At 44.9% G+C, this 15,341-nt stretch overlaps 1 protein-coding gene across 3 annotated transcripts in view; it reads right to left on the reverse strand.

Annotated features, from left to right (window-relative positions):
- RPGRIP1L (RPGRIP1 like) overlaps positions 1 to 15,341 on the reverse strand; it is a 361,700-nt gene that overhangs the window by 1,241 nt on the left and 345,118 nt on the right. For all 3 annotated transcript variants that reach the window (XM_040328736.1, XM_040328734.1, XM_040328735.1), the window contains one exon: positions 6,864 to 6,997. In XM_040328736.1, coding sequence (XP_040184670.1) covers positions 6,864 to 6,997 — 134 coding nt within the window. The remainder of the gene's footprint in view (positions 1 to 6,863; positions 6,998 to 15,341) is intronic.

Raw genomic sequence — 15,341 nt, forward strand, 5'->3', positions numbered from 1 at the left:
GAAATGACTGTTTACAGGGTACAGAGACATAATAGTTAACTGATTCCTTTTTAAAACGATTAAAAATAGATACAAATCAATCAAACAATGTACCTGTAGTTTCTAGTTTCGTTTTTGCATGTCGTTTCCTGCCTCTCTGCTGTACAGAGCCACAGAGCCAATACAGGGCAGTGATGGTTTGGAAAACGAAACTGATTGGTGCTGAGGGGTTTTAGACACACAGTAATCACACCTCCTTGAAGTTAGTGACCACAGAGAGAAAGCTCCCAGCACTGTGGTTATCAGGAAACAGACAACCAGGAAGTGTGGGGATCAGAGAAGAATTACAGCAACTTGAGAGCAAAAACGAACAATGAGGACATGAAAACAGCACTGCATTAAAGTGGAGGTTCACCCTAAAAACACATTTTTAACATTAAAGCTAGCATAGTAAGGGCATATACTTTCGGCAGGTTTTTTTTTTTTCTCCGTACTTACCTTTATATTCTGATTTTGTCCAGGGCTTCCGCGTTCTGATGACTCCGGGACTGGGCGTTCCTATCCCTGCCTCAGGGTTCCGATGACTGCTGGACTGGGCGTTCCTATCCTTCGGTTCGATGATTGACGGCTTGTGAAACAGGTGACCTGTTGTACAACGCGCATCACCAGATTTCCGGAAATAGCCGAGCTGCGAGTCGGCACGATACGGCGCCTACGCCCGCCGTGTAGAGCTGACTGCGCAGGCGCCATATAGTGCCGACTCGCAGCTCGGCTATTTCCCGACATCTGGTGACGCGCGTTGTGCGACAGGTCACCTGTTTCACAAGCCGTCAATCATCGAACGGAAGCATAGGAACGCCCAGTCCCGCAGTCATCGGAACCCGGAAGCCCTGGACAAAAACAGAATATAAAGGTATGTACGGAGAAAAAAAAAACCCGCCCTTACTATGCTAGCTCTGCTAGATGTAATATTAAAAAAATAAATAAATTGGGTGAACCCCCGCTTTAAGGTAAAGGAAGCTATTAAGATAAAAAAAAAAAAATTCCTTTACAAACCCTTTAATACTACATGTGTATAATACCCTAGCAGCTGAACACAAAGTGGGGGTGCTTTGGTCGACACGTCATTTCCACTATTGGGAACGCACACCCGTATCCATATGGAGATAGTGGGTGGGGCACAGTTCCGATCAGTACTCAAACTGCTTATGATCCAGGGTGCTGGGATGGGCACTTCACAGTATGAGTGGATAGGTTTTGTGTGTTTTACACACATTTAAAATAAATTGTATTACACTGCATTTTCTGCCTTGACTATCCATTTACCGATGTAAAAGGTGGAAGCAGAGGGATTCATTCACATGTGGCAAACGAAAACGCATATAGACCTACTTATTAATTATATGATATATTCATTTTATATACAGTACAGACCAAAAGTTTGGACACACCTTCTCATTCAAAGAGTTTTCTTTATTTTCATGACTATGAAAATTGTGGATTCACACTGAAGGCATCAAAACTATGAATTAACACATGTGGAATTATACATAACAAAAAAGTGTGAAAGAACTGAAAATATATTTCATATTCTAGGTTCTTCAAAGTAGCCACCTTTTGCAGCAGACACATCTCTAGAACTGTTAAGAGGAGACTGTGTGAATCAGGCCTTCATGGTAGAATATCTGCTAGGAAACCACTGCTAAAGAAAGGCAACAAGCAGAAGAGACTTGTTTGGGCTAAAGAACACAAGGAATGGACATTAGACCAGTGGAAATCTGTGCTTTGGTCGGATGAGTCCAAACTTGAGATCTTTGGTTCCAACCCCTGTGTCTTTGTGTGACGCAGAAAAGGTGAACGGATGGACTCTACATGCCTGGTTCCCACTGTGAAGCATGGAGGAGGACGTGTGATGGTGTGGGGGTGCTTTGCTGGTGACACTGTTGGGGATTTAATCAAAATTGAAGGCATACTGAACCAGCATGGCTACCACAGCATCTTGCAGCGGCATGCTATTCCATCCGGTTTGCGTTTAGTCGGACCATCATTTATTTTTCAACAGGACAATGACCCCAAACACACCTCCAGGCTGTGTAAGGGCTATTTGACCAAGAAGGAGAGTGATGGGGTGCTACCTCTTGAAGCTCATCAAGAGAATGCCAAGAGTGTGCCAAGCAGTAATCAAAGCAAAAGGTGGCTACTTTGAAGAACCTAGAATATGAAATATATTTTCAGTTGTTTCACACTTTTTTGTTATGTATAATTCCACATGTGTTAATTCATAGTTTTGATGCCTTCAGTGTGAATCTACAATTTTCATAGTCATGAAAATAAAGAAAACTCTTTGAATGAGAAGGTGTGTCCAAACTTTTGGTCTGTACAGTATAAGGGTCTACAAAGTTGAGTGCAATGTGAAGTGGTGGAGAAAGAGTGAGCATAAATGAGGAGGTGCGCTGGTTGGAGTGACCAAAATACCAATTTGTCTTTACTTTTGCATTTGTTAAGCACCGGAAACCATTTAGACTTTAAAGTTGGAATTGCCACTTACTTGTTTTCACAAATATGGATGCCGTAAAAAGAAGGGGGATCCTTGTTTGTGGCATGAATTTGAAATATCATAGTGGGCACTACAGCACTTTCAAATATATTGATGTTATATTTACACATTTTTATACACCCCATTTATTAGCCTGTTGCACAATTATAGAGTTATAAGGTTTAATGTATGTATACATGTATGCATATCAGAATATATAATGAAAATTATTAAGCAAGTTGTATATTTAAAGCTTAACTACTAGCCGACCAGCCACCGTCATTATACGGCGGCAGGTCGGCTCTCCTGGACGAGAGCTCGTAGCTATACGTCCGCTCTTCGAGCGGCCACTGGGGGCGCGTGCGCGCCCCCCGCTCGCCCCCGACTCCCGTGCGTGTGCCCGGCGGGCTCGATCGCCGCCGGGCACCCGCGATTGCTCGTTACAGAGCGGGGACCGGGAGCTGTGTGTGTAAACACACAGCTCTCGGTCCTGTCAGCAGGGGAAATGCTGATCTTCTGTTCATACTTCCCCGCCCCCTAGTGTTAACCCCTTCACTGCCAGTGGCATTTTTATAGTAATCCAATGCATTTTTATAGCACTGATCGCTATAAAAATGCCAATGGTCCCAAAAATGTGTCAAAAGTGTCCGCCATAATGTCGCAGTACCGAAAAAAAATCGCTGATCGCCGCCATTACTAGTGAAAAAAATATATTAATAAAAATGCCATAAAAATACCCCCTATTTTGTAAACGCTATAACTTTTGCGCAAACCAATCAATAAACGCTTATTGCGATTTTTTTTAACGAAAAATATGTAGAAGAATACATATCGGCCTAAACTGAGGAAAAAAAAAATGTTTTTATATATTTTTGGGGGATATTTATTACAGCAAAAAGTAAAAAATATTTATTTTTTTCAAAATTGTCGCTCTATTTTTGTTTATAGCGCAAAAAATAAAAACCGCAGAGGTGATCAGATACCACCAAAAGAAAGCTCTATTTGTGGGAAAAAAAGGACACCAATTTTGTTTGGGAGCCACGTCGCACGACCGCGCAATTGTCAGTTAAAGCGGCGCAGTCCCGAATCGCAAAAAGTGCTCTGGTCTTTGGGCAGCAATATGGTCCGGGGGTTAAGTGGTTAAAGCATTTGTTAAACCAAAAAATAATATTGATCCTGTTTCTTTAAAAGCATGTTATACAGCACAGTACTTGTGCTGTGTGATTTGGCCCCCTGTAACACCTGTAATACATGGTTGATCATGCCAGTTTCGGCCCTCCCCCTGTAAACTGACCATGGTGTATCATGGCTTCTGAGCGGCTTTGAGACCGCAAAACTAGTTGAGATATGCTATCCGTGAACAATCATCCCAATGTTTTCTTCCCCCCTTTGGGCACCATTATGCTGGTGATATTCACTGATTGTTCATTTTAATATGTAGTTGATTATGTATATTTTTGTTTGATTGCATATTAATTTTGTATAAATAAAACGTTATATTTTTTACTCATTATACATACTTTATTTATATCAATTACACCTGTACCGCAATAGTCCATATTCCCTTTTTTTTCTGGGGGACCAGTCCCTTATTTGGTTATTTCATAGCTATTTGGATGATGGTACATTCCTGTCTTATTTTTAATTCACTTCCTATATCTAGGGGCTGTATACTCCCTTATACATTAAACTAAATTAAATACAGGAGTTAATGAAATTGATTCATTCAGTTTGTTTTGTTGTGATTAGCTGTGATTGGTCAGAGCTAATCACATGGTACAGTGGGCTGCGATTGGCCCAGCCTGTACCATGTGATCACACTGACCAATCACAGCTAGCAACACAATTGTATTCAATGGATGGCTTGAAAGTAGTCATCCATTGTGCACAACTGTCATGTGATAGGTTACAGCGGTCACATGGTGTCGGCAGCGGGCTGGCACAGTGATCAGTCATCGGCTGTGCCTGCCCAGATCGTTGAGAGGTTCCCACCTGTGTCATCTTGCCAAAATGAAATCTCTTACCTGTCTCATTTCACAATCCAGTGCTGCCCTGGCTGCAACTCTTTCTTTTTTTACTTCTGCTCTCACAAGAAACTCTAAACTCTGAGAGCATCAGAAGCCATAGGCTTTACAACTATTTTATCTCTTATTAAAAGCATACCACTTCCAGGATTGCTGTGTTTTCATTACTTTTAATATGCTCTAATACATTGTGATCACAAACAAAAGAAATATGCAGAAATGTGCATATATTAAGGCAAGGTTCACACTGCTGCAATCCAATTTCCAGTGCAACTTGGACATGGTTTGCATATTCTATGGGTCCAAAATCACGCTGTAATCACACCAAAGTAGTATAGGCACCTTTTCCAAAATGGCACCATGCCAAGTTGCATTTATGTGAATTGGCACCAGTGAAAACATTGTGATTTCCATTGTCATGCAATTCTGTGTAACTCAAGTTGCATCTGAAATCGCTCTGGTGTGATGGGAGCCTAAGGCTTTACAGAGAGAGACTTTGAAAAGAAACATTAGCACTCAGTACTACAGTAGGTGAACTCGATATTGTGTCAATCTCGCTCCCTTTCTCGGCGAGATTGACCACCTACGAGCCCCATCGCGGGAGCCAGCGCCGAGCTGGCTTGCCGCGATGGAGACAGAGCCGTCATAGAAGCGACGGGAGATCCGACTTGGATTCCCGCCAGTTCTACACGTGTGCGGCGTTTGTTATGAATCCTGAGGGGGAAGTCCCCGCCGGATTTTAAATAAAAATCTGGCATGGGTTCCCCCCTCAGGAGCATACCGGGCCCTTAGGTCTGTTATGGGATGTAAGGACAGCCCCCCTACGCCGAAAAACGGCGTAGGGGGTCCCCCTACAATCCATACCAGACCCGTACCCAAAGCACGCTACCCGGTCGTCCCATCATGCTCTGTACCTACCCATGTGATACCTACCCACGTGGGTAGGTACAGAGCATGATGGGACTGTGAGGCCTATATAGGTCCGATGCAAGGCGCGCATCCGTCATTTCAGCGAGAAGAGCCGGCGTGTCAACATCTGGAGAAGTGAAGAAGATGACGTCACAGCCCGGAAGAAGAAGAATACTTCACAGCACGGAAGAAGAAGATAGACGTTCAGCGCTGAAGGCGAAGGCACCGGACAGCTGGAGGAAGAACCGGGGTGCGCCGAGTCAACAGCGGAAAGCGGCGAACATAGAAGGAGACCCCCGGAGAGTTGAGAAGACCCCCCGGATAGAGGAGAAGACCCGTCGGGATAGCGGAAGAAGAAGCCCCCCCGCCGAAGATGCCGGAGGAAACCCGCTGGGGGGTGGGGGCTTTTTTAAAAGCGACCCCCCCCGGCGGTGGAAGAGAACCAGACGGCGGCCCCCACCCACCCGAAGACGTCAAAGAAGAAGCCCCCCCTGGTAAACAGAGCTAATAAAGAAGACAGGGGGGCCTCCAGAGCAGAAAAATAAATTATTTTAAAAACCTTGTGTGGTGTGTTTATTAACTTTGAAATCTTTCCTACAGGTGAATGGGTAGGGGTATGATGTACCCCATATCCATTCACTTAGGGTGGGGGGCCGGTATCTGGGGGCCCCCTTATTAAAGGGGGCTCCCAGATTCCGATAAGCCTCCCGCCCGCATACCCCGACAACCAACGGCCAGGGTTGTCGGGAAGGGGCCCTGTCCTCATCAACATGGGGACAGGGTGCTCTGAGGTGGGGGGGCCGCAGTGCGCCCCCCTGCCCCAGAGCACCCAACCCCCCCATGTTGAGGGCATGCAGCCTGGTACGGCTCAGGAGGGGCGCTCGCTCGTCCCCACTCCCTTCCTGGCCGGCCGGGTAGCATGCTTTGGATACGGGTCTGGTATGGATTGTAGGGGGGCTCTCCTTACAACCCATAACAGACCTAAGGGCCCGGTATGCTCCTGAGGGGGGAACCCATGCCGGATTTTTATTTAAAATCCGGCGGGGACTTCCCCCTCAGGATTCATAACAAACGCCGCACACGTGTAGAATTGGCGGGAATCCAAGTCGGATCTCCCGTCGCTTCTATGACGCGCTTGCTGGGATGTGCTGTCACTATTCCAGTGAGTGCGAGATCTCGGCACCACGTCGCCGAGAATCAGCGCGATGCTGTCGTGCTGAAAACACAATATCACAAACACCTACTGTACGTGTATAGTAAATCACATCCACACTTCAACAGATATGCCTGTTGTTAAATCACTACTAACTTGGATGTTTACAATAATTATTTTATTATATTCCTGACATTTTTGGCAATTATTTCAGGTACTATACTACAAATAGTATAGATGAATTATAACAAATTAAACCTACTTTTCAATTTCTGGTGGATGATGTCTTTGCCAGTCTGTAAGATTTCTTTCAGGCTGATACTACTAAATCCAATATCGTCACACTCAAGATCTTGTTCATCCTCTGGTGGATCACTAACCACTGTAAATTTAATACTGAAAAAAAAAATAATAATCATCAAAAAGGAAACAAAACAAAAACAACGTTGGTACCAACCAAAAGTTTATTTAAGTAAAAATAACTGCAAAACATAAAATCTCCCAACTCAAAAAACATTTTCCCTAAATAAAGCTTGAGTCATTATAGGAGGAAGGATGGGTTTCCTCCAGTGATGATGAGCTTGACAATGTGGAACCATGGAGAAGAAATGCAGGCCTATGTATTCATCAATAAAGTTTCTGTTATGATTCCATTTGACCCTGTTGCTGATTCTCCCTCAAAGACATTATTTGAGACTTCTGTCTCATCCACCTCTTCTTCTCTTTATCTGTGTCTATCCAACCTGTGGTCGAATGTGCCCAACCTTAACTCTATTAGTCCAAGATTATTCTACATAGAGAGGAAAGATTCAACATTATAGACAGTGTTGGGGTAGACCATTCGACATGAACGACGAAGATTCGACAAAGCAGCAAAAAAAAGAGATTTTTAATACAGCTTACCTGTAAAATCTTTTTCTTGGAGTACATCACGGGACACAGAGCGGCATTCATTACTATATGGGTTATATGGAGTACCTTCAGGTGTAGACACTGGCAATCTCAAACAGGAAATGCCCCTCCCTATATAACCCCCTCCCATAGGAGGAGTACCTCAGTTTTGTAGCAAGCAGTATGCCTCCCAAAATGGTCCTCAAAAAAGAGGGGTGGGAGCTCTGTGTCCCGTGATGTACTCCAAGAAAAAGATTTTACAGGTAAGCTGTATTAAAAATCTCTTTTTCTTTATCGTACATCACGGGACACAGAGCGGCATTCATTACTATATGGGATGTCCCAAAGCAATGCTTACAATGAGGGGAGGGAGAACATCTCCAAGACAAAAGGATTTAATTTAGAGATATACTCAAATCATAATAAATCCAACTTAGTTGAGAAAAATAAAAATTTTAAATTTAACTCGAACAAGAGGAGCCCCCGGAATCCGAGGGTCTCAAACTGCAGCCTGCAGCACTGCCTGCCCGAAGGCAGTATCAGTATTCCTTCTTACGTCCAACTTGTAGAATTTTGTAAACGTGTGGACAGAAGACCAGGTTGCCGCCTTGCAAACTTGAGCCATAGAGATCTGGTGGTGTGCTGCCCAGGAGGCGCCCATGGCTCTAGTAGAATGAGCCTTTAATGATACTGGAGGAGGCAACCCTTTCAAGCCGTAGGCCTGAGTGATTAATTGCTTAATCCACCTAGAAATGGTGGACTTTGCAGCTGCCTGCCCCTTCTTGGGCCCATCCGGTAGAATGAACAGCACATCTGTCTTCCGGATCTTCTTTGTAGCTTTAAGATAGGCCTTCATGGCCCTGACAATATCCAAGGTATGCAGCAACCCTTCCTTTCTGGAAGTAGGTTTAGGGAAGAAGGATGGTAATACCAAATCCTGGTTCAAATGAAAACTGGATATGACCTTCGGAAGGAAGGAAGGATGAGGGCGGAGAACGACCCTGTCCTTATGAAAAACAAGATATGGTTCCTTACAGGATAAGGCTGCCAGCTCCGAAACTCTTCTTGCGGAAACTATGGCAACCAAAAATACTAACTTCCTTGTCAGTAGAACCAAAGGAATATCAGCCAACGGCTCAAACGGTTGTTTCTGTAAACTTGACAGAACAAGATTTAAATCCCACGGACAAAGCGGGGATTTAACTGGAGGTCTAATACGTAAGACCCCTTGAAGGAAGGTCTTAACCAGCGAGTGGGTGGCCAGCGGCCGCTGAAACCACACTGACAGAGCAGAAATCTGTCCTTTGATTGTGCTTAATGCCAATCCTTTATCCACTCCTAGCTGGAGAAAACTTAATACTCTATCGATGGTAAATTTGCGAGAAAGCCATCGCTTGGACTCACACCAGCCTACATAGGCCTTCCAGACCCTGTAATAAATCACCCTAGAGACCGGTTTCCTGGCTCTGATTAGGGTAGAGATTACTTTCTGAGACAGACCTCTACCCCTGAGAATCAGGGATTCAGCTTCCAGGCCGTCAAATTTAGATGCCGTAAGGCAGGGTGGAGGATCGGACCTTGCGATAGCAGGTCTGGCCGTAGAGGAAGAGTCCAAGGGTCTCCCACTACCATCCTTAAGATTAGTGAGTACCATGCCCTTCTGGGCCATGCTGGAGCTACCAGGATGACTGGTATGTGCTCCACCCGGATCCTGCGCAGCAGGCGGGGTAGTAACTGGAGCGGGGGAAACGCATAAAGAAGTTTGAACTGATGCCAAGGGCAAACCAACGCATCGGTTCCGCAGGCCATCGGATCCCTTGAGCGGGACATGAACCTGTCTAGTTTCTTGTTGAGTCTCGATGCCATGATATCCACGTCCGGCACTCCCCATCTTTGGCAGAGTGCTTGAAAGACTAGTGGATGCAGAGACCATTCCCCCGGCCATAGAGTCTGGCGGCTTAAGAAGTCCGCCTGAAAGTTGTCCACTCCTGGAATGAATATTGCCGATATGCAGGGCACATGAGCCTCTGCCCATAGAAGAATCAAGCTCACCTCTCTCTGAGCGGCTTGACTCCTGGTTCCCCCTTGGTGATTTATGTGTGCCACGGCCGTGGCATTGTCTGATTGAATTCTCACCGGGAACCCCTGCAATTTTGACGTCCAAGCCCTGAGGGCTAGTCGAGCAGCTCTGAGCTCCAAGATGTTGATGGGCAACTGCTTCTCTGGCTTTGCCCAAGTACCTTGGCGAGTGCAACCATCCAAAATTGCTCCCCAGCCCGTCAGGCTGGCGTCTGTGGTCACTATCTTCCAAGCCACTGGGCTGAAAGACCTCCCCTTCAGTAGATTCTGAGGGTCTAACCACCAACACAGACTTTGTCGGACTCTTGATGAGAGCGGCAACGGGATATCCAAGGCCTGTGGCCTTCTGCTCCATGCTGACAGGATGGCTGCCTGTAGGATGCGAGTGTGGCTCTGGGCGTATGGTACCGCCTCGAATGTGGCCACCATCTTGCCTAGTAACCTCATACATAGGCGAATAGTCGGTTCTTTCTTGCTTAGAACCAGTAGGATTAATTCCTTGATGGCTTTTACCTTCCTCAGAGGTAGGAACACTCCTTGTTGTTCTGTGTCTAATCTCATGCCGAGATATTCCAACTGCTTTGTGGGCTGGAAAGCTGACTTTTCTCGATTTAGGACCCAGCCGAACCTCTCGAGGTATTGGACCGTGAGGGCCACTGCTCACTCCAAGCCGGGAGACGAGTGATCTATGACTAGGAGGTCGTCCAGGTATGCTAGGATCGTGACCCCTTGGATCCTTAGTTTGGCTAGGATTGGAGCTAGGACCTTCGTGAACACCCGGGGGGCCGTAGCCAACCCGAAGGGAAGCGCCACGAATTGGAAGTGACGCGAAGCCACCATGAAGCGTAGATATCTTTGATGTGGCTGATAAATTGGAACATGAAGGTAGGCATCCTTTATGTCTATGGACGCCATGAAGTCGTCCTTCTGGAGTGTGGCAGCTGCTGACCGCACGGATTCCATCCGAAATGAGCGGATCTTTAGATATGCATTTACCATCTTTAGGTCCAAAATTGGCCTGACATCTCCATTGGATTTTGGGATGATGAATAGGTTGGAGTAGAAACCCAGCCCCTGTTCCAGGACTGGTACCTCTACTATTACTTCCTGGGAAAGTAGATGATCTAATGCCGATCTTAATGCGGCTCCCTTTTCCGGATCGTTTGGAATCCTCGACTTCTGGAAATGAGGAGGAGGAAACCTTAGGAAATCTAATTTGTAGCCTGTGGCCACGGAAGACCGTACCCACTCGTCGGGAATGCTGGCTTCCCAAATCTCTGAAAAGAGTCGCAGCCTTCCCCCCACCTTCGTGGGTGGGGGCGCCCCTTCATAAGGTTGGCTTGGGGGCTGGTTTTGCTGGTTTGCGAAACCACTGCCTTTTGCCTCTAACAGCCTGTCCTTGTGATCTGCTGTTGAAGCCGAAGTTTGCTTTTGCAGGAGGCCGTCGATACTGCTTGGCATTAGAGGGCCCCTGCCCAGGGGAATACTGTCGTTTAAACGCAGGTCCCTGAACCTTCTTCTTAGTTGGCAAGAGAGTACTCTTGCCGTTTGAAATGGTCTGAATGTATTTATCTAGGTCTTCTCCGAAGAGTCGTCCTCCATGGAAGGGGAACCCTACCAGGAGCTTCTTGCATGGGGGCTCAGCCTCCCAGCTTTTTAACCATAAGAGTCTTCTCATATGGATAAGGGATAACGATAAACGTGACGCTTGCTGGATAGAATCCTTGATTGCGTCTACTGTAAAACATATGGCCTTAGGGACATCCGAAAATTTTTCTGCCTGCTGGGCCGGAATAAGTTTAAGCATCTGCTTAAATTGATCCGATAATGCTTGAGCGACCCCAATCGCAGCCACAGCTGGCTGTACTACTGCCCCTGCAGTAGTGAAGGAGTTCTTAAGTAGTGCTTCCAAGCGCTTATCAACTGGATCCTTGAACACCTGTATGTTTTCTACAGGGCATGTTAACGATCTGTTAACACATGAGATGGCTGCGTCCACTGCAGGAGTAGCCCATCTTTTGGAAAAATTTTCTTCCATAGGATATAGGACAGAGAACCTTTTAGGTGGTAAGAAGATCTTATCTGGCTTGTTCCAATCTTGGAACAAAATTCCCTCTAATAGAGGATGGATCGGAAACACAGCATTGCTTTGAGGCGCCCTCAGTGAGCCCAAAGCTGAAACCGTCGATACCTGGAGATCTGGTACTGGCAAGTTGAATGTCCTATGGACCAAGTCCGACAATCCTTGAATCCACCAGCTCTCCCTCAGGGAGACTGCCCCAGACTCCTCTGTATCCGGGTCTTCGATCCCTGAACCTACTTGGTCCGTGTCCAAGAGGTCGTCCAATTCCCCTGAGGAAAGGACCTCCTCTTCTGAGGGTCCGCGCTCGGGCGACGGAGATCTATTCCGCTTACTGCCCCGCATAGCTGCGGATATCATTTTTCCCATGCTTTTCTGCATCTCTTTTAAAGAGGTGAGTAATACCTCCTCCGTGACCATCTTAGGGTTGGACTGACCCGCGTCAGCTCCAGCCCCAGATCCCGATGGCCCCAAGGCTCCCTGTAGGGAAAACAGCGGCATACCATGGTACAATACCGAGGTACACCTGCTACCTATTGGTATTTGGAACTATAAAAGTTAATTGTCCAAACACCTGTTTGGGGGATAAAAAAATGCTTCCTCTCCCCTAGATGACTTTTTTTTTTTTTCGTTTTTGTTTCAAATCCAGGAAAGAAAAAACATTCTGTCCCCCTGAGTAGTATTGCAAAGAAAAACTATGAGATGGAAAAGAAACAGCCTATTTCTAGGCTTGACAAAACAGTCCTCTGAAGACTGCAATATCCTTTCTGGCCACTGTGTGTCCTCGGCGCCCCGTGCTGCCGCTCTGGTCTTTCTCCTCAGTTCCAAAGTATTGATGGAACAAACAAGGAAGGGCCGCCCCTTCCTTTAAGCCACTGACCCGCCCTTCCCCCCCAGCAACCTCAAACAGGAAATGCCCCTCCCGACAGGGGGAGGGGGGGGGGATTTTGGGAGGAAGGGACCTCTCTGTTCCAGCAAACTGCAGCCTGCAGCCTGGAACCATGAGGAGGTCAGCGTTTTGCCTGCTTGCAGGCTCTGAGGAGGAAGACTGAATGGAGCATCGCCTGGAGGCCTGCAGGTAAGCAAAGCTCTCTGACACACACATATATTTTTATATAACACAGGCCCCACTCAATGCTTTTCCAACACTACAAGGGAGGTCACATCTTATGGGGAATAATACATAGAGAGCCATCCTATCTTTATGATATGTGACTAGTTTGCCAGATGCAGTGCATAACTTTAGGCATGTCCCCTGTGACCCCCCAGAAAAAAACCTGCTAAGAACCAAGTTCCGCAAGTTTTCCCCTCACTTACCTGCTCCATGCCGCAGGACTTTGCCAAGCAAGAGGCCCAATCTTCCCCCATCTCCGTGGGGATGTCTAGACCTTCAGGCCCTGGGTTCCTATGAAGGATCCACTGTCCTGGGCCCATATAGCACCCTGGCAACAGAAAACTTTAGGTACCCAAAGGTTTCTAAGTTCTGGGCCCAGGGTCCAGCTCTCTAAAAAGAAAAGCATTATGGGCTATACCCCAAGGGTTTGGGGTCCGGTTACTGACCACTTTAGCGCTGAGGCTTTTTTGGACAGAACCGGTAGCTCACCTAATCCCAAGGATGCGGAGGCAAGCTAAACCATGACTAACACCTAAGACACTGGCGTAAAAACTGAGGTACTCCTCCTATGGGAGGGGGTTATATAGGGAGGGGCATTTCCTGTTTGAGATTGCCAGTGTCTACACCTGAAGGTACTCCATATAACCCATATAGTAATGAATGCCGCTCTGTGTCCCGTGATGTACGATAAAGAAACATACAAATGTTGAATCTGTCATTGAAGGCTTATGGTGTCTGTCGAAAGTTCTAAGAAGATTCAACAAGCAGCTAAACTGTACGAAGCTGCAATCGTACATTTCTGGTCAAAGGCTCGGCCCATAGGCTATAGAAGAATTTGAATGTTGGTTGACTAGAAATAATAATTTATAAATACAATTATTACTAGTAATACAACATCAGAATTCTTCTATAGCTTGTAGGCGGAACATTCGACTAGAAATGTACGATTGCGGCGTCGTACAGTTTAGCTGCTCCGTCTAATTTTCTTAGAACATTTGACAAACACCATAAGCCTTCAATGACAGATTTGACCTAAATTATTTTGGATTTTAGGACGAATGCATTTTTTAACGAAACAAAATAAATAAAAACGAATTTCGGGAGTAACCAAATACATTTATTTTTCAGACGAAAACACAATTCCGAAAACAAAATATTTCAGTGTGAACATGTCTAAAATACACCCACAAAATAAAAATATTATACAAAAGAAAAGTTATACAAAGGAAGTTAGTACCTAGGGTGACCCAGTCATTAGAAAAGAAGAAAACATTTCAGAAAGTAATTTCAGATTAGAAAACATTTGTTTTAGAAGACATGACACTTCAATTCAGAGCTGACAAATATGCCATAAAGACCATTACCATTTTGCTTAATGATTTCACCATGTCACAATACAATAACAATTCTGTAATTTTGTTATATATATATCTATATAAAAAAATATCTAATTACCAACTTCAAATTTAGTCTAACTAGCTACTAGCAGTTATCCAGTTTCCTTGCTGAAAGGGTTATTACTGACTCAAGATACAAAAAAATGATGATCTGTTATTTATTTATTTCTTTGACACATTGATTAATAGGGAGTGTGTCCCACAAACCCTTCTGTGACCTGACTTTGGATCAAAACTAACCACAGTAAAATGCTGCTTCCTCTGTAAAATGTGGAAAACACACACCCTTGGTAGCTTATGAAATTTAAGAAGGGCTTTTAAGAGTAAGAAAGATCTATGTGTTCTTTAAGCTGTATTTCAACATCCAAGCTCAGCAGCCAAGTTGTATTCCTCCTTTAAAACGCTTAATTGCAGGGCAATGTATAAGATGCCTTGAATTTGTGGTTTGTGTAACAGTCAAACTCCATTTTGGGCTGGCTTCAGCAGCAGAATGTAAAGCATGGAGGATTTTGATGTTTCTTGGCACCAAAGATCAAACTATGATCTGCTTGTAAAGATAACTGCTTTAACATTCTGAATAAACCTCATTGAAAATGTATTAAAAGTAGATTTTTTTTGTGTAAACTTCAACCGCCTTGCTCTAAAAAACATTTTTGTTCATGTTGCATTTCAGTAAAACACTACCAGTCTTTCCCCTTAAGAATAAGGAACCACATGCCTTGCTGCTGTCTGTATATGCATTGTGGTAAGAAAAAACACTTTGCAGGTTAAGGCAAATAAATTTGCAGCTCTACCATGTACCCAAAATGACAGGAGTTAAAAACAGGGACACCACGCAGTCTTTCTTAACCTAATGTAATCCCATAAATTTCATTTTATCGCTGTCTTGTGGTTACATTTTGTACAAATAAATAATCGTTGGAATAGCTGGATTGCAGTAGTCTCACTCAAATCTAACGCCAGTATGGCTGGCGGCCAAGACATTAGCAGACTAAAAACATTATAAAACCCTTTCAAGGTTTGTAAGTTACATTACACTGATAATGACACTGCTGAAAAACGGTCAATGTACTATTCAGACCACAAGATGATATATCAACCAAATGCTAAAGAAAAATCCAACAGCATTCACATTTTTTTTTGTTTTTAGCTCTGGAAGCCGTTTTAAATAAAAATTGA

This window comes from Rana temporaria, chromosome 11 (assembly GCF_905171775.1).
Source record: "Rana temporaria chromosome 11, aRanTem1.1, whole genome shotgun sequence".
Classification (NCBI taxonomy): Eukaryota; Metazoa; Chordata; class Amphibia; order Anura; family Ranidae; genus Rana; species Rana temporaria.